Here is a 25,856-nt window from a genome sequence, read left to right on the forward strand (position 1 = left end):
ATGTCTGCTAAAGAGAGATTAAAAGGGAAGGTGACCAAAGACAGCGTTACCTTGCTGCCTTGTTTCTATTTCGTTGAGGTAGGTGAGTTTTACCATTCCGCGACAGCTCCAATGCGCTTGAACCGCTGGCGCTGGAGTAGCCTAGAGAAACAATGTGTTTTGAATGAATATGCGGTGACTGACAGCGGAAAAGCAACGAAATACAGCTGTATCATATTTGTATAGCCTACAGGTAGCCGCGCGGAATGTGTGTCATTTTCAGTCACGGTACTGTGCATTGGTATGGCAGTCACGTTCAAGGCTAGGATTAATGATGAGGTTGCCCTAAAACTACTTATTCAAGGTTAACGAGCTGGCGGTGGTGGCTCTCGTCATGTCTTTCTGTCATGTGTCATCACAGATTCATACAGTAGCCTATCAAGTGAAGTATTGAACATGATAAATAATAAATAATTTCACTCTCATCTTGTGATCCGAATACTCACATCATTCTTGTTTCATCTCTGTTTCATTGATTATAACTCAACACCCACATCATTTAGAGAATGTTCATAAAAACTAGTTGGACTATGCAAAAATTACTACCAAAGAATGCTGCGTTCAAGAAACAAAGGAATGAAACATGTTTAGCCTTGTTTGTTTTCTCCAAAGCAGTGATCATGGATGATGAAACTGGAAATCATGAATATTAATATGCCATGTTAGTTTATGCAGGCCTACTGTTTTAAACAGCCTGTTACACCTAAGTCAAATATTAATGTGGCCAAGGATTGGTTCATTCATTTGCATGTTGTGTGATTAGAGGCCTAATGAAAAGAAAGGTATTAATGGCATCTGCTGAATCTGGGAGTTCTCCATGGCACTGAACACTACTGTGTAGTTACAAACCATTACTGTGAGTTTGATGATGCTCCAACAAATATGTAGACCATGTTTTCCATTTATTATAGATCAATTGATGATTAACTATAGATGATTTCCTGAAAAGAACATCAGGTTGGTCTTTGAAATAATGGATTTCAGAATCAGAATCACCTTTATTCGCCAAATACATTTACACATACCCATAATTTGCCTTGGTGAGAAGGTGCTGCCAGCAATATACAAACAGAGTACAGACACAAGTCCACATAGACATCATATAGAATATACAATATCAGAACACTAACCATAAAACATAAAACTCTAGAGTATATTATAGGCTGATTACAGTGGGAATATACCATTTACATATGGGATATATCTATATAAGCAGAGGGAGGGATGTTGCTGTGTCGAATATATACAGTGCATATACAGTGTTGTGCTGAGGTGTACATTGTGCCATTGCAGTATAGTGCAGATTGGTATTCGAGGTCATTGATGACAAGGTGCAGTAATCGGCCCAATGCAAAGTCACTTAATCCCTATGAGCCCGATGGCCGGTTGATGAGGGCCACAGCATGGGGGAAGAAACTGTTCAGGTGGTGGGCGGTTTTGGTCATGATTGGCCTAAACCGTCTGCCAGAGAGGAGTCTTTGAAATATGGGGTGTCCATGGTGGGCAGGGTCGGCGATGATCTGACCTGCACGCTTCCTTATCCTGGAGGCGTGCAGGTCCTTGATGGAGGGCAGGTGACAACCGATGACTTTCCACAGACCGGACGATGCACTGCAGTTTGCCCTTGCAGTGGGCAGACGCAGACCCAAACCAGGTGATAGAAAAGGTGAGGATGGACTCCTTTGGTCACGTTTTCCCCCTATAGTAGGCTATATGGCCTGGTTCTTGGATGTACACATTGGAGAGGGCTAGATGCCCATATTAAGCAGGACAAGCTTTCTCATGGGGCTTCTAAAGTGCAGGCAGGAGGGTTGAAATGCAAACATGTCATTGACATGCAGAGGTTCTCTTCACTTTGTCCGTCAAAGAGATGGAAGTCAACACTGACTTTGGTTTTACTCACTATTGGAAACATAAGCCCTACAGATATGAGTTGAGGATGAACAACATAAATGTCCTGCTAACTTATGAGTTGGATGTGGCTCTGACTATTTAACTGGCCACAACTCCATATTAAGAAGGTCTTCCTAATGTTTGGTATACGCAGTGTATGTCTGGATTGGAGAATATGTGGGCTGTGCAGGCTTAAAGGCCCAGTGCAGTCACAAACTAGATTTACGTGTGTTTTATATATATTTCCACACGATGAGGTTGGAATTAGAGCTGTTTAAAAAGACCGCCTGAAATTTCAGCCTGTTTTGGTGGGGTGGAGTTTTGGCCTGCCTGGTGACATCACCTGGTGGTAAATAGTATTTATATTATGTTAATAGACCTATAAGAAAGGGAGTTCCAAACCTCTCTGCCAATAACAGCTAGTTTTCAGTTTTTCCCTCCCCACTCAGACAACTCCCAGATAGTCCTAGCAACATTTTTGATTGAGAAATTGTTCTTTACTAAGAAGCTATTTTTGTTTGTTATTGACCATTTTGATTGAAAATAATCAAAGTAAGGTACTTAATTGTTACCCAGAAAATATTTGATATTGAGATAAAAACGGCTGCATTGGACCTTTAACGGTCCAACTCATAACAGAGCTGGCTTTAGTTCAATAGTAGCCTCTGCTGAGTCCCCAACAACCGGATGTTCCGGTTTTCAGGGGAAATGGAAATAGAGCCTGTGATGCAGTTTTCGCTTTTGGTCATTAAACTCTTACCCTACGAGGTCCGGAGCCTGCTGGTTTTCTGTTCTACCTGATAATAAATTGCACCCACTTGGTGTTCCAGGTCTAAATCAGTCTCTGATTAGAGGGGGGAAATGAAAAAAAAGCATTGGAACTGGCTTTGAGGTCCAGAGTTGAGTTTGAGGGATGTAGGATCTAGTGTCAGGCATTTATTTTATGCCTGCTACGTTAGGTTAGTTCAATAGTTAATTCCATTCTATGCCATTCCATACCATTGTTGGAAGCAGTGACTGTAGTGGACGGCAATGCTGGCTTTTGGCCAAATTTGGGTTCCCTTCTCCATCCCCAAATATGCCCAACATGTCTGGTATCAGTAAAAAGTCAGTGGAAAGGTGAGCATAAATAAGATACAAGTAATGAAAATGGAGAACCACACAGTGGTACACAGTGTATAATGTCAGCAGAGTGTTCTCTGTTCCAGCCTCTTTCTTCCTCTATTCTCTTCTCTTTAGCTGATGTCGACTGTGTTTACTATGCTTGAGTAAGCATTAATAACCTCAACAGGATATGAATAAAGGCTAACTCTCTGCCTATGTGTGACAATAACAAGAAGGATAGCCCTGGGTAGGCGAGAGAGAGAGAGAGAGAGAGAGAGAGAGAGAGAGAGAGAGAGAGAGAGAGAGAGAGAGAGAGAGAGAGAGAGAGAGAGAGAGAGAGAGAGAGAGAGAGAGAGAGAGAGAGAGAGAGATTTTTTACATTTGCCCTTGGGTGGGGAAAAACCCACTGTTGCCCCTTCTTCAGCCAATTTACATTGATGTTCATTTACGATTGCTTAAGGACAGGCAAGATGATCGTGCAGATCATCATTCAGTTAACTTCTTTATGGAGCTCAATTAGTAAATTAACTGGTGTCGTCATAATGAGCAGAGAGCCTACACAGAACCTGGATTGCAGTCATAGAACAGATGCAGGAACAGACTTCCATGATAAGCTCTTATTAAACGAGCATGAGGTTGCAAAGTGCTATCAGTATGGTGGGCAACCATGTAGCACAGCTCCTAAGGTGTTTGTTTGTGATTAGGTTTATACCCATAGTTTTTAGGCAAATGTAAGATGCTTCAGAAATGAATGGATGTGGATGGATGGATGGATGGATTGGGCATGTGATGAACAATATGGTAATTATCGAGAAGCAGAAATTGTGGCACTGTGGTTTATAGGCCTATTGTATATATCTCCTTCGTCATCATTCATGTTATGGAAGGGGCTCAGTTGATTCAATGAACCTGTGACGATGTGGCTTGCCTTGCGTCCGTTGATTGTCTACTCTACCTGTTGCCGAGTTTATTAATAACATTAGGCTACATATTATGCTGCAGGATTAGCCCAATATTTATAACATTGCAAAGTAATTTAACTAATATAAGTCGCCATTGTTGTGTTTGAAGAAATGTGCAACTTCATTCACCTTGCTTCTGTGTTTGTTTGGTTATACTGTCATGTCAATAATTGCTCCCACACAAGCATGTGGTTTAAGAAACATTACACAGTTCTTAGTTTACATGGTCCGTATTTAGCTATCATTAAAAGTAATAAATTACTCACTTTAGATATGTATACACATTTTTTTACATGCAGCAATTTTGTGAAATCATACAACATCACTGTATATTAGAGTGACAGAAAAATAACAGGAGCTAAAGCAAGTATTCACTGAATACCACATTAGAATGTTGACAGGAAGGAATGTTCTAAGGAATGTTCCCGAATGTAGATCATTTTGGTAGTGGTTGTCTCAACAGGAGAATGGGAGGCTGGGGATCATGAATCATATTGTGAACGCATCCAAGAGACTGCTGCATTCCCAGTCCCACTCATCCTCAGACATCAAGTGGGATTTGGGGACTTGTTTGGCGAGGTAACACAACAAGTCTGTTTGAAGAACAAGTATTACAGCAACAATAAACTAATTTTACTGTAGTAAATCATGTATTCAAAGTCCATACAGTTTTCCAAAAGTACTGGTTAGTGGCAATAACTAATCTAAAACCAGTGTGAGTTTGACTTCATACTGTAGCTAGCTAGGCCTATCCATCTGAATGCAACAATACAAGATGCTAAGAAGACATTGGATATTGGTAGGTAACAGGAACAGTAGCTAGCTAGACCACTTTATAGATGTTAATTGGCAACTCATTGTGACATTGTTTCCCCCACGTCCGATGTGTGCTTCCGGTCCTAGGGGGAGACAACGTGCTGGATTGGGTGCCCATTCACATTGCCCAGTGTGGAGGTGCCATATTTTGGAGCAGGGGTTTAGTTTCTCTCTGTTTGTTATTTGAGTGTGTAAATCAAATCAAATCAAATTGTATTTGCCACATGCGCTGAATACAACAGGTGTAGACATTACCGTGAAATGCTTACTTACAGCCCTTAACCAACAATGATTTTTTTTTTTTTATAAAGAAGTAAAATAAAACAACCACAACAAAAAAGTGTTGAGAAAAAAAGAGCAGAAGTAAAATAAAATAACAGTAGGGAGGCTATATACAGGGGCGTACCGGTGCAGAGTCAATGTGCGGGGTCACCGGCTAGTTGAGGTAGTTGAGGTAATATGTACATGTGGGTAGAGGTAAAGTGACTATGCGTAAATAATTAACAGAGTAGCAGCAGCGTAAAAAGATGGGGTGAGGGTGGGGGGGCAGTGCAAATAGTCCGGGTAGCCATGATTAGCTGTTCAGGAGTCTTATGGCTTGGGGGTAGAAGCTGTTGAGAAGCCTTTTGGACCTAGACTTGGCGCTCCGGTACCGGAGTCTTTGACAATTTTGAGGGCCTTCCTCTGACACCGCCTGGTATAGAGGTCCTGGATGGCAGGAAGCTTGGCCCCAGTGATGTACTGGGCCGTACGCACTACCCTCTGTAGTGCCTTGCGGTCGGAGGCCGAGCAGTTGCCAGACCAGGTGGTGATGCAACCAGTCAGGATGCTCTCGATGGTGCAGCTGTAGAACCTTTTGAGGATCTGAGGACCCTTGCCAAATCTTTTCAGTCTCCTGAGGGGGAATAGGCTTTGTCGTGCCCTTTTCACGACTGTCTTGGTGTGTTTGGACCATGATAGTTCGTTGGTGATGTGGACACCAAGGAACTTGAAGCTCTCAACCTGTTCCACTACAGCCCCGTCAATGAGAATGGGGGCGTGCTCAGTCCTTTTTTTTTCCTGTAGTCCACAATCATCTCCTTTGTCTTGGTCACGTTGAGGGAGAGGTTGTTATCCTGGCACCACACGGCCAGGTCTCTGACCTCCTCCCTATAGGCTGTCTCATCGTCGTCGGCAAACTTAATGATGGTGTTGGAGTCGTGCCTGGCCATGCAGTCATGGGTGAACAGGGAGTACAGGAGAGGACTGAGCATGCACCCCTGAGGGGCCCCCGTGTTGAGGATCAGCGTGGCAGATGTGTTGTTACCTACCCTTACCACCTGGAGGCGGCCTGTCAGGAAGTTCAGGATCCAGTTGCAGAGGGAGGTGTTTAGTCCCAGGATCCTTAGCTTAGTGATGAGCTTTGAGGGCACTATGGTGTTGAACGCTGAGCTGTAGTCAATGAATAGCATTCTCACGTAGGTGTTCCTCTTGTCCAGGTGGGAAAGGGCAGTGTGGAGTGCAATAGAGATTGCATCATCTGTGGATCTGTTGGGGCAGTATGCAAATTGGAGTGGGTCTAGGGTTTCTATTGTTTTGGGTTGAGGTATGGTTCTATGCTATTATTAGGAGTGTAAAATCTGTGATGTATTTTAGAAAGATAATGTCACCTCTGTAGAAGTGAGTTGGTTTGACCCGTTCCAGTTGGAGAGTTAGCAACTAGGATACATTTTTGACAGTTTGTTTCAGACCTTCAGGGCTGGAGGAAAAGGGTAGACTGCTAAAAGTTATCTGCGTGTCCCTCTGCAATAGTAATAATGCTTGTTATGAGTGCAGCTTTAAAGTAAAGGAGCTGTAGGACACTGTGAAATGTTTACAAGACAGTTATTCTAGCTTTACTTATTTTCTAGGATCCACTTTGTAAAATATAAAGTTGACAGCCTACCACTATAATCTTGCTGTAAATAAAACAGCAGACTCCTAACTTAACTTTTTCACAAGACCACATAATCTGAAACAGGTACTTTGCTTTCTAAATCCACTGTCGATGAGTTCTGATTATTTTGAGCATAAATCGTAGGTAGACTGTGGTTTGGTTGTATTAGTAATAGTAGCCTTTTTTACAAGGAGCATGTGTGCGCCTAAATTGAAAAATGTAGGGGCACACAAAGAAATGTAGGAGCACAATGAACAATATTAAAGCTAGAAAACGTAATTTTTCTAGGCGCACTGGTGCTTCTAGATTACATTTTCAGATCGCACAGCAAAGTATTTAGGCGCATATGCGAGTAAAATGGTTGACTGTACAGCCCTCGTATCATTGTCAGCTGTTGCAGTGGTTGGTACAGTTATTATATCAATCGTGATCTTCATTATATTAGCAAAGCCATTATCATTCTAATCTAGACTGTATTGATTATAGCACTGGCATATTAGCTGATTAAAATGCATGAAGAAGATGAAGCAACCCATTGACTGGATAGAATGAGACTGTCATGCTGCAGAATGAGACTGTCAACCTTGGGGTTGAAGAAGTGTTAAATTACTTGAATTAGAGCTCATTCAATGCATGAAGCTGGAGAAACCCACATGAGGGATAGGGGAGTGGAGTGTTTCCTTACTATGTAACCTTTGCATTACTATGTGACCTTAACTCTGGGCCCTAGTGGTAGCCTAGACTGTATCCAAGGCACAGTGTTCTAGTCAGTCAAGAAAACCCCAACACTATAGTTCTGTGTTCATCCACCAATAAGAGTCCCTCCTACTATATTAACACCTCCACCCCCATCAACAGAGAATTGTTCCTCTCACTGGTGTAAGATCTGTAAATGCCATCAGCTCCTGAAGATGCCCTTGGTCAGCTGCAAAAAGATAAACATTTCCCTTCAAATGTATTTTCCCTTCAAATGTTACACTTCCATTGTTTTTTATCAATAGTCCTTACTCATTCTCAACAGATTGCATGCTATGCCATTCTGTTGCTGTTGTAATAATGTGTAATCTCCGTTGAAAGAGGCATATGGAAACTGCCTGTGTGATATCTGTAGAAACCCAGTTCTCACAGAGCACTCAGATTTTTCTGAAGTGGAGAGAACTATAAATGGAGAATAAATGGAAAATCTACCCTGTGTAATCACTGTGCTTTCATAAGCCACTCATTTTGTGTTCTCCATGTTCAGTTCATTATGTTATTTTGGTTCTGTGTGTACTATGCAATGCGGTACAAAGTGTTTTTGTGCTTGGGTAACAGTTGGTTATCAACAAGTACTAAGGGTAAAGCGCTTAAGACTGTGGAATTCTGTTGTGGTCCAATCACTCTTAGCACAATAGTGTTTAATATCAAACCACTTATCATTATTGTATTCTTTATGTTTCTTAGTTTGCTAAATTAAGTCGCTGAATGGAAGCAGTGGCCCCTTTGTGGCCCTGTCTGGAAGATTATTTCAGTTTAAAAGGCAAAAATCTCAGTGCTCAGGAAGGATGTCATTTTGAAGAATAGTGGGTTGTATTTTGGATGGCTTGTCCGACATGGCTCTTATAGTAGTTTGCTTTCTGTCTGCTGCTTGCCATATGTTATCATGACAGCTTCTAACCTGTCTCTCATTTCTCTCTTTCTTTCTTTCTCAAACATCTGTCTATCACCCTCCTCTGCTTTATCTCTCTCTTTCACTTTCTGTCTTCCTCTATCCTCCTCTCAACCTCATCTCTCTCTCTGTCTTCCCTACCACTCCCCCTCTCTCCCTCCCCCCTCTCTCTCTCCCTCCCCCTCTCTCCCTCCAGCTCCCGATCCTGGCCTCCTCTGTGGTCAGCCTGTATTTCCTGGAGCTGACCGATGTGTTCAAACCGGTGCGGTCGGGTTACAGCTGCAATGACCGCAGTCTGAGCATGCCCTACATCGAGCCCGCTGAGGAAGTCATCCCTTTCCTCATGCTCTTCAGCCTGGCCTTCGCTGGACCTGCAGCTACGGTCAGTATAACCACAAACCTCATTCTCTAGCTCCGTATTGGTTGCCTAAAGGATGTAGCATCATAGGTTCCAGATCTGTTTTTGCTGTCTTACCAACTCCTAGTCAAGCCAAACAATGACCATAGAAGTTGGAAAGACAGTACTATCAGATCTGGGACCAGGCTAGTAGCATCAGTGTGCTCTTCAATTTACTCTCATGCCGGTGTTAGGTGAACTCACAGTCAGTGTTTCCCCAAATGTATTCTGAAGTGATCACTTCTTAGGGTTTAGGGCCTGTGTGCTGGAAAACTCACTCCGTCCTGGTTTACTCACTGTGTGTGTGCTTAGTCCCCCTCTAAGGGTTCAATATTCAGTGTGCCAGCTAAATTCACTCTTCGTGTTTCATTTCTAAGGGCTTACTCACGGCCAGCATGCCCTTAAACTCAGTGTGTTCCCTCCAAATGGTTCATCCACATTTCAGTAGTCACATATGGTTTATTCATGCTGAATGAGAGTCCAGGGAGAATCCAAAGGGCTTACTTACACTGTCTGGGGTTCACTCCAAAAAAGAATGCTCATTTACCTGGATTTACTATTTTCAGAAGGATTTTCTCCCAATGGTATGTCACAATTTGTTTACTCATGCAGATGAATTCACTCCTAGACTGTAGGATCACTTCTAAGGGTTCACTCACCCAGAAGTGTACACTCCCTAGGGTTTTTCCATGTACAGTGGATCTACCTTTAGGGTCTAGTAAAGAATAGGTTTTCATTGTTTTCAAGTGTTCTGGCTTTGGGCTTGTAGGGGTTCAAATGCCATCATTTTGCTAAAGGTCTTGATTTTGTAATAGTCTCTTCCATAAAGATAACATCTCTATGGTTTTCTATCTATGGTCTCTTCTCTGTATTAGACACTGTTAATGTGAGAAAACAACAGACCTGACGGTGTCTGTGAGACAGTTTCCCATGGACCTTTTATGGAAAGTGTTGGCCTACACATTCCAAAACATCTCCTGATTTTTCTGGTTAATAATTGTCATAATTCAACATTCATTTGGCGTGTTATATTCATACAATTCTTAGCATCACTCTGCTGCTGCTCTCTCTCTACGCTCCTCAGCAAAAATTCCTCTGACAGCATCGCGCTTGGCGACACATTCTCTTTCTCTCTTTTGGCTGTTATCACCTAGGCAACCTGTGCTTCTTGCAGTGTCATGCTTTGTCTCTCAGACCCGTACAGTTTGGCTGGCGCTGTCAGTTTCTATTGGACTGTTGCCCACCTAGGGCCACTGTCTGAACATCAACACAGACAGAGACAGACAGACAAACAGACAGACCTGAGACAGAAATTTGTCGGGTCATGTGGTGAAGGTTTTTTGAAGTCCTATAGTAGCCTACTGCATGCTATATTTAACAGGTGGACTTGGGGTGCTTAGAATGACAGTAGGTTATGATAAAGCATAGCCATGATAAGGCCAAATATTGTTATAGCTGAAATTCATCTGCTAAAACCATTTATGGATTTTATAAAACAGCTTTCCACTGAAGGGTTTACTTGTGTTTTTTAATGCTTGCATTACTTGGTCTCGAGGTGGAAACACACAGAGGAATCTACACTTGGTTTCTCTATTTAGCTTTCTTCTACTTTAGCTATATGACTACATTATCGGACTATGAAACTGGCTTTGCAGTCAAAATGAATATGGTTCAGATACTGAGCTGTGACTGTAATTGTTAAAGAAATAGGTCACTATACATCTTTAGTATTATACACAAAAACTACAGACGGCCATATAATACAAAAGCATACTAAAATCCTTTCAGTATAATGGCTTATGTGTCCACCTCTAGCAACATGTGCTATGATGGTTAATGCAACTCCCTATCTCTCTCCTTGAGTCATTAACGTCATATTATCCCCCTTATTTGAGATATATCAAATAAATAGATTCTATAACATCAACATCTCTGTATACCCGTCACAAGACCCACTGGTTGATGCTTATTTATAAAACTCTCTTAGGCCTCAATCCCCCCTATCTGAGATACCTAATGCAGCCCTCATCCTCCACATACAACACCCATTCTGCCAGTCACATTCTGTTAATGGTCCCCAAAGCACACACATCCCTGGGTTGCTCCTCTTTTCAGTTCGCTGCAGCTAGCGACTGGAACGAGCTGCAAAAAACACTCAAACTGGACAGTTTTATCTCCATCTCTTCATTCAAGGACTCAATCATGGACACTCTTACTGACAGTTGTGGCTGCTTCGTGTGATGTATTGTTGTCTCTACCTTCTTGCCTTTGTGCTGTTGTCTGTGCCCAATAATGTTTGTAACATGTTTTGTGCTGCTACCATGTTGTGCTGCTGCCATGTTGTGTTGCTACCATGTTGTTGTCATGTGGTGTTGCTACCATGTTGTGTTGTCATGTGTTGCTGCCATGCTATGTTGTTGTCTTAGGTCTCTCTTTATGTAGTGTTGTGGTGTCTCTGTTGTCGTGATGTGTGTTTTGTCCTATATTTCTATTTTCTATCCCATGCCTTTTGCCTTTTGGTAGGCCGTCATTGTAAATAAGAATTTGTTCTTAACTGACTTGCCTAGTTAAATAAAGGTTAAATAAAATAAATAAATAAATACATGTTCTGTAGCAGGATCTTTTTGTTAATGTTTTCTTTTGTATTCTACCCCCTTTTTCTCCCCAATTCCGATCTTATCTTATCGCTGCAACTCCCCAACGGGCTCGGGAGGCGAAGATCGAGTCATGCGTCCTCTGAAACATGACCCGCCTAACCGCGCTTCTTAACACCCACCCGCTTAACCCGGAAGCCAGCCGCACCAATGTGTCAGAGGAAACACTGTTCAACTGACGATCGAGGTCAGCCTGCAGGCGCCCAGCCTGCCACAAGGAGTCGCTAGAGCAGGATGAGCCAAGTAAAGCCCCCCCGGCCAAAACCTCCCCTAACCCGGACGACGCTGGGCCAATTGTGCGCCGCCCAATGGGACTCCCGATCACGGCCGGTTGTGATACAGCCCGGGATCGAACCCGCGATGCAGTGCCTTAGACCGCTGCACCACTCGGAAGGCCCCCAACAGGAGATATTATTGATGGACTATGAATCCTGCCTTATATAATTTGTTCCCACTCGCTGATCCTCTCATCATTAAAGTAAATGCATGCAATTACCTATTTAATGTCATGTTCCTCCTACCATGCAGAACGCACACTTTACATTATACAGTATAGGCCAGGGTTCTTCAATTCCGGTCCTGGAGGGCCGAAACACTTCTGTTTTTAATTTCTACCTGGTAGTTAATTGCACTCACCTGGTGTCCCAGGTCTGAATTAGCCCCTGATTAGAAGGAGAGGATGAAAAACAGAGGTGTTTTGGCCCTCCAGGACCGGAATTGAAGAACCCTGGTATAGGCTGTACTGTAGTAATTACTCATAAAATGGAAAATTGTAAACCGCTATAGAACATTTAAACAATTTGGCAATGGATATTAATTTATTCAGAGGGCATGCCTATGTAGCATGAATGTATCTCACTCTTCTAGAAGTGTTCTGCCCTTGGGCTTTTACAGGTTAAAGTGTCATCATTTATCTGTTATGTTTGAAATGTATATTTTGTCCAAAGTCTTCTTTGTTGAAATTACATTTTTATGAATGATTCTTCTGCCAAAACAATTTCACCCCTTGAGGATTCTGTTTTCTACTACTACTTTTATGATTTGTAGATTGAACACACTTTTCTAGTATTTCAAACATACACATTCACATATGTGTTCATCATTTTTAATTTGCTGTATTTTAATATTGCAAATAGATTGTGGCTTCAATCATTGTAATTGTTTGCATAATTTCCAATTCCCCATATATTTTTTAAAGAAATATAAATATTATTTTAAATATGTAGAGTGCATTCGGAAAGTATTCAGACCCCTTCACCTTCTCCACATTTTATTTTATGGGAAACAATTATTGTGATTAATCGTATACTGTCCCTAACATCATTACCCCTTAGCAACAGACATGGGATACATACAGTGGCTTGCGAAAGTATTCACCCCCCTTGGCATTTTTCCTATTTTGTTGCCTTATAACCTGGAATTTAAATGGATTTTGGGGGGATTTGTATAATTTGATTTACACAACATGCCTACCACTTCGAAGATGCAAAATATTTGTTCTTGTGAAACAAAAAAGAAATAAGACAAAAAAACAGAAAACTTGAGCATGCAAAACAATTCCCCCCCCAAAGTCAATACTATGTAAAGCCATCTTTTGCAGCAATTACAGCTGCAAGTCTCTTGGGGTATTTCTCTATAAGCTTGGCACATCTAGCCACTGGGATTTTTGCCCATTCTTCAAGGCAAAACTGCTCCAGCTCCATCAAGTTGGATGGGTTCCGCTGGTGTACAGCAATCTTTAAGTCATACCACAGATTCTCAATTGGATTAAGGTCTGGACTTTGACTAGGCCATTCCAAGACATTTAAATGTTTCCCCTTAAACCACTCGAGTGTTACTTTAGCAGTATGCTTAGGGTCATTGTCCAGCTGGAAGGTGAACCTCCGTCCCAGTCTCAAATCTCTGGAAGACTGAAACAGGTTTCCCCTCAAGAATTTCACTGTATTTAGCGCCATCCATCATTCCTTCAATTCTGATCAGTTTCCCAGTCCCTGCCGATGAAAAACATCCCCGCAGCATGATACTGCCACCACCATGCTTCACTGTGGGGATGGTGTTCTCAGGGTGATGAGAGGTGTTGGGTTTGCGCGTTTTCCTTGATGGCCAAAAAGCTCAATTTTAGTCTCATCTGACCAGAGTACCTTCTTCCATATGTTTGGGGAGTCTACCACATGCCTTTTGGCGAACACTAAACGTGTTTGCTTATTTATTTCTGTAAGCAATGTCTTTTTTCTGGGCACTCTTCCGTAAAGCCCAGCACTGTGGAGTGTACGGCTTAAAGTGGTCCTATGGACAGACTCCAATCTCCGCTGTGGAGCTTTGCAGCTCCTTCAGGGTTATCTTTGGTCTCTTTGTTGCCTCTCTGATTAATGCCCTCCTTGCCTGGTCTGTGGGTTTTGGTGGGCGGCCCTCTCCTGGCAGGTTTGTTGTGGTGCCATATTCTTTCCATTTTTTAATAATGGATTTAATGGTGCTCCATGGGATGTTCAAAGTTTCAGATATTTTTTTATAACCCAACCCTGAACTGTTTGGAGAGCTCCTTGGTCTTCATGGTGCCGCTTGCTTGGTGGTGCCCCTTGCTTAGTGGTGGTGCAGACTCTGGGTCCTTTCAGAACAGGTGTATATATACTGAGATCATGTGACAGATCATGTGACACTTAGATTGCACACAGGTGGACTTTATTTAACTAATTATGTGACTTCTGAAGGTAATTGCACCAGATCTTATTTAGGGGCTTCATAGCAAAGTGGGTGAATACACATGTACGCACCACTTTTCCATTATTTATTTTTTAGGATTTTCTGAAACAAGTTATTTTTTTCATTTCACTTCACCAATTTGGAGTATTTTGTGTATGTCCATTACATGAAATCCAAATAAAAATCCATTTAAATTACAGGTTGGAATGCAACAAAATAGGAAAAACGCCAAGGGGGATGAATACTTTTGTAAGGCACAAACTCTCCCCACCCTACCCCCACAAACAACCACAAGCTCAGACGTTCAACAGTTGTTCCATCCCCGAGCCCAACTCAAGAGAAGACTTGATGTGCGAAAGCATATACAGTTGTAGCTGTTTAAGAAGGCATGCAAAATTGAGCAAGAATGGGGAGATTTGCTTAACCAATGTCAAGTCCTAGCTGATGGATCTCAGATACAGTGGGGAAAAAAGTATTTAGTCAGCCACCAATTGTGCAAGTTCTCCCACTTAAAAAGATGAGAGAGGCCTGTAATTTTCATCATAGGTACACACCAACTATGACAGACAAATTGAGATTTTTTTTCTCCAGAAAATCACATTGTAGGATTTTTTATGAATTTATTTGCAAATTATGGTGGAAAATAAGTATTTGGTCACCTACAAACAAGCAAGATTTCTGGCTCTCACAGACCTGTAACTTCTTCTTTAAGAGGCTCCTCTGTCTTCCACTCGTTATCTGTATTAATGGCACCTGTTTGAACTTGTTATCAGTATAAAAGACACCTGTCCACAACCTCAAACAGTCACACTCCAAACTCCACTATGGCCAAGACCAAAGAGCTGTCAAAGGACACTAGAAACAAAATTGTAGACCTGCACCAGGCTGGGAAGACTTAATCTGCAACAGGTAAGCAGCTTGGTTTGAAGAAATCAACTGTGGGAGCAAGTATTAGGAAATGGAAGACATACAAGACCACTGATAATCTCCCTCGATCTGGGGCTCCACGCAAGATCTCACCCCGTGGGGTCAAAATGATCACAAGAACGGAGAGCAAAAATCCCAGAACCACACGGGGGGACCTAGTGAATGACCTGCAGAGAGCTGGGACCAAAGTAACAAAGCCTACCATCAGTAACACACTACGCCGCCAGAGACTCAAATCCTGCACTGCCAGACGTGTCCCCCTGCTTAAGCCAGTACATGTCCAGGCCCGTCTGAAGTTTGCTAGAGTGCATTTGGATGATCCAGAAGAGGATTGGGAGAATGTCATATGGTCAGATGAAACCAAAATATAACTTTTTGGTAAAAACTCAACTCGTCGTGTTTGGAGGACAAAGAATGCTGAGTTGCATCCAAAGAACACCATACCTACTGTGAAGCATGGGGGTGGAAACATCATGCTTTGGGGCTGTTTTTCTGCAAAGGGACGAGGACGACTGATCTGTGTAAAGGAAAGAATGAATGGGGCCATGTATCATGAGATTTTGAGTGAAAACCTCCTTCCATCAGCAAGGGCATTGAAGATGAAACGTGGCTGGGTCTTTCAGCATGACAATGATCCCAAACACACCGCCCGGGCAACGAAGGAGTGGCTTCGTAAGAAGCATTTCAAGGTCCTGGAGTGGCCTAGCCAGTCTCCAGATCTCAACCCCATAGAAAATCTTTGGAGGGAGTTGAAAGTCTGTGTTGCCCAGCGACAGCCCCAAAACATCACTGCTCTAGAGGAGATCTGCATGGAGAAATGGGCCAAAATACCAGCAACAGTGTGTGAAAACCTTGTGAAGACTTACAGAAAACGTTTGAGCTGTGTCATTGCCAACAAAGGGTATATAACAAAGTATTGAGAAACTTTTGTTATTGACCAAATACTTATTTTCCACCATAATTTGCAAATAAATTCATAAAAAATCCTACAATGTGATTTTCTGAAATTTTTTCCCTCAATTTGTCTGTCATAGTTGATGTGTACCTATGATGAAAATTACAGGCCTCTCTCATCTTTTTAAGTGGGAGAACTTGCACAATTGGTGGCTGACTAAATACTTTTTTCCCCACTGTACATCCCTTTCCCCTGAAACACACACACGCTGGTCCCCCGTTGTGACCATTTTCCGAAGCATCTCTGAAAATCTCACATACTGTATGTGTTCATACATAATTGAAGTTATCGCCTGCAGTTTTCTCCATGTTGATGTTTTCCTCTTTCTCATACAGTCTGTCATTGTATGTTGTTTCCCACCTGTTCTCATGTAGATATATTTCCCCCGCTGCTTAGATGGTTCAACCCAGATATTCAGTGTTTCCCAACAGGGTAATTTGTTTCTCATCCCGCAGGTGAGTTAGTACGTGCCAGCTGTCGTGGGGAGTTTCCCACGCTGGTCCTGTGGTTTGTCCCAGCTGTGGCCTGTGTAGTAACCAATCTTTACCTCAGCATGGCACAGGGAGCCGGGGGAGGGTTCAGACTGTAGTAGCTGCCTCAGAGGCAGTCCGTTAGTGTAGCTGCCTCCGAGGCAGCCAGTTAGTGTAGCTGCCTCAGAGGCAGTCAGTTAGTGTAGCTGCCTCCGAGGCAGCCAGTTAGTGTAGCTGCCTCAGAGGCAGTCAGTTAGTGTAGCTGCCTCAGAGGCAGCCAGTTAGTGTAGCTGCCTCAGAGGCAGTCAGTTAGTGTAGCTGCCTCAGAGGCAGTCAGTTAGTGTAGCTGCCTCAGAGGCAGTCAGTTAGTGTAGCTGCTTCAGAGGCAGTCAGTTAGTGTAGCTGCCTCAGAGGCAGTCAGTTAGTGTAGCTGCCTCTGAGGCAGCCAGTTAGTGTAGCTGCCTCAGAGGCAGTCAGTTATTGTGGCTGCCTCAGAGGCAGAAGGCTCAGGTGGTGGAGCAGCCCTGCATTCACTTTAGCTATCTCACTTTCCCTAACAGATGATGCTATCCGCAGGCAATTTATAACTGAGATTATGAATAAATTATCTGTCAGTGTTGGCGTCATTACCAAATAAATTATAGTCAATTCAGGAGTGGAATTGCAATCCTATGAATAAATTATTTGGTCCAATTATTCAACATACAGAAACTGAACTAGGATGGACCCCAACCCTGGTCTATGTTAATTAAACACTCTTCTGTCCTTTCTGTCGATTCTCTTCTTAGATAATGATAGGAGAAGGTATCCTGTATTGCTGTCTGTCTAGGAGAAAGACTGGAGTCAAAACAGAGGCCAATATCAATGCAGCCGGCTGCAATTTCAACTCGTATATACGGCGTGCTGTTCGGTTTGTTGGTAAGTTTAGGTATTTTCTCAATCGGGACATCTTGAAAACATGTGTATCTAACTTCACAACACCCAACACTGACCCAGCTGTGTAGTGAACACCCACATTTTGTGTTTTGTCGTGTCTTTTGGTGATTAGCTGAGGAATATCTCCCTTGCTCTCCCACTTTCCCCCCCCCCATCCCCCCCTCCCCCCCCATCGCTCTACCAGGGGTCCACGTATTTGGACTGTGCATCACGGCTCTCATCACTGACATCATCCAGCTGTCGACAGGCTACCACGCCCCATACTTCCTGACAGTGTGTAAACCCAACTACACCACGCTCAACTTGACCTGTGACGACAGCTCCTTCATCACAGAGGACTTCTGTTCTGGAGGAGCAGGCCCAGCCGTCATCAACGCTGGCAGGTCAGAGTGCTGATCTAGGATCATGTTTGCCATTTAGATCATCATTAATAAGATTACATGGACAGGGGGGATCTGATCCTAGATCAGCACTCTGGTTTATGAATACGGGCCCAGACTGTTTTGAAAATTGATTTAAAAAAATGCATTGAGATTTGAATGATGCATGCACCATCACCCTCACCCTCACAAGTAACTAGATTATTGATAGAACAGGTGGTTCACCATGACAGTAAGCATTTGTGAATAATATCCACTGTGTCTGTGGAAACAGGTGAAGGGTGAAGTTGCCCCTAGACACTGATCATGGGTCAGTTTAGCATTTTTAGGACTGGTGGAGGGGAACATTATCCTAGATTTGAAGGGGAAACCTAGGGGAAACTTCACCATGGAGTTTGTAAACACAGGCACTGAAATTGTGCTCTGCAAGTGGCACGCTACGTGGGTTTCCACAGATGGTCATTAGCATATCTCTCCAATGTAGTAAAGTCTGAAACTGTATATACAGAAGTTTCACACATTATTACAGCAAACACATTTTCCCGCCGGTAAACCAACAACATGCCTACTGTACATCTATCTGTTGTTCATATTCTGTACATTTGTATTTATTATGGATCCCCATTAGCTGCTGCCAAGGCAGAAGCTACTATTCCTTGGGTCCAGTAAAATTAAGGCAGTTATACATTTTTATAATTTTTTAAAAACATTACAATACATTCACAACAGATTTCACAACATATTAAGTGTGTGCCGTCAGGCCCCTACTCTACTACCACATATCCACAACACAAAATCCATGTGTACGTGTGTGTATAGTGCGTATGTTATCGTGTGTTTGTATGCATGGGTCTGTGCCTATGTTTGTGTTGCTTCACAGTCCCCGCTGTTCCATAATTTTACTGCTTGCATGAGTTACTTGATGTGGAATAGAGTTCCTTGTAGTCATGGCTCTATGTAGTACTGTACATTGGAAAGCAATGTTACGAAATGCTAATATGCTATGTTAAGAACAGTGCTAGCTTGCTAAACAACACCCACACTAGCCTCTACCTCAGGAGTGACTCGCTACCAGTCTCAGAGACATTAGTTTGTTAAAGGCACTTAAAGGAAAGAATCACCCATTTTAAATGTTATATCATCATAACAGCTGTATTTCTGGCTGCTTGAACGATACACATGAAAACATGAAATGACCCTGGGAATTGATAGAACATCGCTCACAGATGCACAAAAACAATATAACATAAAAAATGGGTGAATCTTTTTATTTTAATGTCTCCACTCTCCACCAAGTTGCTGGCTTACCTTAATAAATACTGTGTCTGACTCACTGTACAATGTAGCAGTCCTAGCTACGGTCTGCCGGTACAGAAATAAGAGGAGAGCAAGGAGAACCGGAGATGCCTTTCCTACAGCCCACTCAGTTCATCCCGGTACACTTGCAAAGCAGGGAATGTGTGGCAGACCTGCCTGAACCCACACACAGACCAGGCAACTCTTACCAAGGCTGTCAGTTTCTGTTTACTCATCAATATGCGGAATCTGTACTGTGTGTCTTCTGTTTTGTCCAGCCTCTCAGGATGAGAAGTTGGCCTGTGCACATTTGCAGGGAGATAGGCCCTTTGGAATCCATATTTTGAAGGTCCCTCAGTTGTCAGACAAAACTCGCTCAGTTGTCAGATTAAACGTTGTTGAATTTCTTAGGATTAGGATATGTTTTAAGTCCCTTAGGGGTGTTGTTTTTGTATTGTACAAAGGATGTATGATATGGAATACTTTAAAAGGCAAGTGGGTCTGGAGGAGGACCATAGATAAATGATGGCTACAGCACAGTAGGTATGTGCTGCTACTGAAATCTGATTGGCTGTCATTTTAATAAAGTAAATAAACAGCTGTTTGTTGACTTTATTCCTCGCTGGCAAGCTGGCTCAGGCTAGGGATATGACAATAACTCACAATGCTTATGGTCAAACTGCTCATAATATGGTTAGTGATTTGCGGGGCAAATAAAACCAACTCATTGCTGTGGCAAATCGATCATGGGATGTGCCCTTCACGGTGGATTTCCCTTTAGTCTGTCTCACTGTCTCTCAAGCGGAAGATTAAAATGACTGTCTCCCTCTCCTGTCGTTCTAGGAAGTCCTTTCCCTCGCAGCATGCCACTCTGGCCGCCTTCGCTGCTGTCTACATCTCTGTAAGTAATCCAGCTACAAGCACACATACACACACACACATAGACGTACACACATACACATCCCTCTCCTCAGCTTACTGCCTCACAGCAGTCTAGTCTAACTGGTCCTCATCCACTGGATGACGACCATGTGTCTTACTCTACAAATGTTTTCCATATTACTGTATTTTGGTTTGAACAGTCTCTGTTAATGTCCACCAAAACATACATTTTCCTTGGAATGGTTGAATTGGAATGCAGTCGTAATGCAAATCAAGTTTCGACATGGGCTACCTCCGTTTACAGTTAAAAGCCTTTTTTTTAAAATGGTATATTGATTCCAGGCCTCTCTACAAACAAGAGCAATTTGTCAAATCTCTAATGCAACTGGATATATGGTAAATAGATAACTGTATAGACGACAGCTGAATTAACTGGATATATGGTAAATAGATAACTGTATAGACGACAGCTGAATTAACTGGATATATGGTAAATAGATAACTGTATAGACGACAGCTGAATTAACTGGATATATGATAAATAGATAACTGTATAGACGACAGCTGAATTATTAGCTGTACGGCATCCATACTAGGAAGTCGTCAGTTGTCAGACAAAACTGTCCGAAATCCGTCTTGCCTACTACCTACTAAAAGGGCATATTGTGTAGTAATCGTTCTACATAGTGTTTAGAATGTATTGTTTAGTAAAAATCGAATGCAGTAAGCAACAAATGTCAACATACTACAAATGTCATCTAATGTGCAATCGGGCTTGTTCCCCGCCATTCGTTCATTTTTATAGAGTGCGTCCCATATTCTGATTATCAGCTGTTGTCAAACGCACGTGGGTCTGAAAATAAAATTATCTTCCTCTATAGTGTGCAGAAAATTCTACTAGATGATAAGCCAAAATAAAAAATGTCACATACTTTTAAAAAACATTCTCTTTTCACATACCCAAAATGCATACTATTTAGAATGCAAGTATGGATATTCGGACACGGCCAGTGAGTTGTCCGACAAAACTTCCACAGTTTTCAGTTGGCGACTTCCTAATAGGGATGCCTGAGTAATGACACTGGTATCTCTCCTCTCTCCTCCAGATGTACTTCAACACTACGTTGACGGACTCCTCCAAGCTGCTAAAGCCCCTGCTGGTCTTCTCCTTCATCATGGGTGGCATCATCTGTGGCCTGACCCGCATCATCCAGTTCAAGAACCACGCCATTGACGTCTACTGTGGCTTCCTCATCGGAGGAGGGATCGCCGTCTACCTGGTGAGATGCTCTAGTAGATCTAGTAGATCTCTAGTTGATCACTGATCTTCTAGGTCTTGGTCCGGGGACACTACCTGGTGACACTCTACTACTGTAGATCTAGGCTGCATCTGAAATAGAACCCTATCCCCTATAAAGTGCACTACTTTTTCTGATCAAAAGAAGTGCACTATATAGGGGATAGGGTGCCATTTAAGACATATCCCTAGGCTCTTCAGTCCTGGTCCTGGAGACCGACAAGAGGTGCAGGTTTTTGTTCCAGTCCATGTTGTAACACACCTAATTCACCTTGTAAATTAAATAACAGGTCAAATTGATTAGTTTAATTAGGTGTGTTAGTATCATGATGGAATAAAAGTCTGCATACCCGGTGGGTCACCAGGACCAGGATTGAAGAACACTGATCTTAAGATTCATCTCATTGAAGCCATTATTTCTAATACTAGGGCACACCTCTGATATTGCTAGCCTCTCATCTCCTTCTAGCCTCTTTTAAAAAAAAGTGCTATCTAGGACCTAAAACGGTTCTTCAGCTGTCCCCATAGGAGAACCCTTTGAAGAACCCTTTTATGTTCTAGGTAGAACCCTTTTGTTTCCAGGTAGAACCCTTTTGGGTTCCATGTAGAACTCTTTCTACAGAGGGTTCTACATGGAAACCAAAAGAGTTCTAACTGGAAATAAAAATAGTTCTACCTAGAACCAAAAAGGGTTCTCCTATGGGGACAGCCGAATAACCCTTTTGGAACCCTTTTTTCTAAGAGTGTAGCCTCTTAGATAAGGTGCAACTGTCTGTCTGTATATTGATGGATGTAATGAGTAGTGGCATGTTTTGCTAGCTTGTTTGTTGAGTCTGTGGTGCTTTTGTAAATGGGGTTACAGAAATCCAATTACCGGCATGCTGAACAGAGCAGGATGCACTAGTTTTGAGCAATATGATTCATGCTATTGTATGAGGGTGTCAATGTTTCAACATTATTTAAAACTGTTGGCTATAATTAGGCTATACGGTAATGGATATGTCACCAAAATGAAATGTGCATTGAATTAGCTTAATATGCAGCATCAGATATACATAACATGATTACGATTGGTAAAGATACTGAACAGTACTGTGCATTTGCTCAAATCCATTTCAGCAATATGCGGTAAAATATTGGATTTTCATGGTACAGGATCATAGACAGGTATAAATAACACGCATGCACATCCCACACACATTCATGTCACACCGCCTACACACACCCACACAATATCCTCACATTTAATATTATTTAATCAGAAGTGATTGAGGCTATGATGTGGCTATGATTGTGCCACTGACAATTTACCACAACAGTAATACAGTTTGCTGATGCATTATCTCTGACTCAGTGACTAAGACATGTGTCACATGATCAGTGGCATACCAAATCCATTGCCAAAATTTTGCAGACCTCATGTTGAACGAATGTCTCTTGGCTCTTGGTTAGGCTATTTACAGTGGGGAAAAAAAGTATTTAGTCAGCCACCAATTGTGCAAGTTCTCCCACTTAAAAAGATGAGAGAGGCCTGTAATTTTCATCATAGGTAAAAGTATTGAGAAACTTTTGTTATTGACCAAATACTTATTTTCCACCATAATTTGCAAATAAATTCATAAAAAATCCTACAATGTGATTTTCTGGAGAAAAAAAGTCTCATTTTGTCTGTCATAGTTGACGTGTAACTATGATGAAAATTACAGGCCTCTCTCATCTTTTTAAGTGGGAGAACTTGCACAATTGGTGGCTGACTAAATACTTTTTTTCCCCACTGTATGTATTTTTGTCTTAGATGTATTCACTGAATGATGCTTGAAAAAGCGTCATGGAATACTGGAATTGTATACTGATGTCTGTCTAGAGACTCCTAACACAATTTTAGACAGTTATAGGTAGATACAGATATATTAGGTATAGATAGGTAGGTAGAGGTAGTTCAAGATGGGTAGTTCAACCTATAATGTATGCTGTCATGGTCTGTCCTCCCTTCAGGGCCTGTATGCGGTGGGTAACTTCCAGCCTAGTCAGGACACGTCCAGACAGCAGCCCCAGCTTCCCCCACTCCGCGAGCCCCCCAGGAGCAACACCGTGCCCAACGTCAGCCAGAGCGCGGGGCGCCACCTGCAGCCCAACAGCCTCAACAGCATGAACAGCCTGAACAGCGTCAGCACCGCCGACAGCCTAACCGCCACCCACCCCGCGACTATCCTGACCCGGGTCCCCTCCCGCCGCGAGTCCAGCTCCCTGAACAACCTGAAGAGGGCCAGTGCTGACGTGGAGTGCATCACCACGTCAAGCACCCTGGGTAAACAGGACAGCCTGGTGACCTTTAACAGTAGCACGTTACCCAGGTTGCACGGCGGCTCGCTCCCCGAGGAGCACCGGGTCCCGCGCCGCCACGCCAGCATCCACGCCTCCATGGACTCCACGCGCTCCAAGCAACTGCTCTCACAGTGGAAGACCAAGAACGAGAACCGCAAGCTCTCACTGCAGGTGATGGACAGTGGGGTGGTTGTGGGACGCCACCATTCAACATCCTCCTCCTCCTCGCCCCAGAGGACCATGGAGCTGAGGTGCAGCTCTGAGCCGTCAGCCATGGGCCTGGAGGCGGAGCTCTGCGCTCAGGGCCATATCCCCGCCCAGTACATGAAGCTGGCAGCTAGCATCGTGCCGCTGTCCAACCACCTCCCCCACAACGGGGGCAGCAGCGGGCTGGCCACGGGGGCCCGAGTCTCCATCCAGTCCCGGCCAGGCTCCTCCCAGCTGGTCCACATCCCCGAGGAGACCCAGGAGCACAACAGCAGCAACTCCACCAGGGAGGATGAGGATGACGAGGACAGGGAGGATAACTACATCGGCAGTGGGATCCCTAGCGGGGGTGGCTCAGTGCGCTCCAAGTGGCTGAAGGTGGCCAAAGAGGGCGCCCCCTGCAGGACTAACAGCCTAACTAACCAGCCGCGCATCATGCAGGTCATCACCATGTCCAAGCAGCAAGGTTTGCTCCAGCACGGCAGCCCCAAGAGCTCTGAGGATGGTAGCGTGGGCAGCTGCACAGGCTCCATCCGTTACAAGGCCCTGACAGACCAGGAGCCCGGCCAGGGCATCGTGAGGGTGGAGGCCCACCCAGAGAACAAGCCTGTGATCAAGCCTCCGGACGGCGGTGGCTCCTGGAGGTGGAAGCCGCAGGAGCAACGGGGCAGCATCCGCCACTCCTTTGAGCTCAACGACCTCAACCGCGACTCGGAGAGCTGCGACTCGCTCAAGGATGGCTACGGCTCCATTGACGAGAGGATGAGTCAGACGGGCACGGACACTGGCAGCGAGCATGGCGGTGGGGGAGGGGGTCACCCCCACGTACACCACCCACACTACCACCACCACCACCACCCCCACCAGGGCATCACCACCATCCGTGTGACCCCTGTGGAGGGAATAAGTGGAGGGGGCAGCGAGGCCGCCTCCGAGACCGTTTCCATTGCCTCCAACCGGGAGTCCACCCTGCGGAAGAAAGGCAAAATCATCCTGCTCCCGGATAGAGGTCCAAGTCCGGACAACTCCATTAACTATTTCAAAGGGACCTCCCCCACACTGCCCCCCACCCTGGGTCTGGCGTATAGGGAGTGAACAGCTGCACAGTCAACACTTATTCTTACCATTCCCCCTTACTGCCCATGTGGTGGCCCTGTCTGTCCCCCCCATGAGTGGCCTTCTACACTGGATCTAGTCTGGAGCCCACAATAAGACTAATGAGAACATTCAGCTCATAAACGGCTGTATATTATCAAATCCATCATGGATTCAGTGGTGTTAGCTGGGCTGACTAAATTGTACAGTGCATTCTAAAGGTCATAGTTCATTAGAACTAGCTTAGTGTTTCTGGTCCAGGAAGGCTACTGTACGGTACATAGTGGTTTTTCCATTCCCCAAAATCGGATAATTCTTCATTTTTTGCAGTTGTTTACTGTTAGACCTAGTTTGATAGGACCGGACTACCTTTATTGGTGTGTGTTCTTTGAGAAAATGAAACTATAGCACACACAATAATCCTTTAAGAATGCAGAAGATGCTGGAAAATCGCTACAAGGTAATTTTTCTCACACTTTTCAACCATCATTTCATTATATAAACTTTGATCCATTTGAGAAGCACAACGTCTAACTATTTTTATATAGTGGCTATAGTGGTTTGAACTTAGAATTTGATACTATTTGTTATCACCCTGCAAGAGCCTTTGATGGTAATGAGCCGTGCAAGTTGTTTATTAAGTTGATGGACATTATATTTTGTAGGCCTTTTCCATTGACGTTCTGTTCTCTTTCTCAGCATATAAATATCCCTGTGTAATGTGACTGTCATAGTGTGTTGCACTGCATAGTAACTGCATAGTAAATGCATAGCAACGCTAGAGGTGCTTTTCATAATACGACTTTCATACATTTAGTACCCTGACAATTGTGAAAATAAATGTTTATATTTTTTGCTTTGTACTGTACATATTTATAGTACTCTGATTGTGCTGCCAACAATATTCACATGTCCTCATTTGCTTATTGCTAATTATTGTTATTCAAAGTTGTTGTTT

The 25,856-nt window shown here is 43.4% G+C and overlaps 1 protein-coding gene across 1 annotated transcript; it reads left to right on the top strand.

Moving 5' to 3' along the window:
• Positions 1–24,898, top strand: LOC311150693 (phospholipid phosphatase-related protein type 4-like; the record flags this gene model as incomplete). Its single annotated transcript, XM_084188203.1, has 7 exons — positions 1–78; positions 8,574–8,759; positions 17,269–17,398; positions 17,601–17,799; positions 19,936–19,993; positions 21,081–21,254; positions 23,267–24,898. The coding sequence occupies 7 exons, from the start codon at positions 1–3 to the stop codon at positions 24,896–24,898; spliced, it is 2,457 nt and encodes an 818-aa protein (XP_084044329.1).
• Positions 24,899–25,856: the final 958 nt, after the last annotated feature.

The sequence above is a fragment of the Coregonus lavaretus genome, assembly GCF_964263955.1.
Source record: "Coregonus lavaretus genome assembly, chromosome: 23".
Lineage (NCBI taxonomy): Eukaryota > Metazoa > Chordata > Actinopteri > Salmoniformes > Salmonidae > Coregonus > Coregonus lavaretus.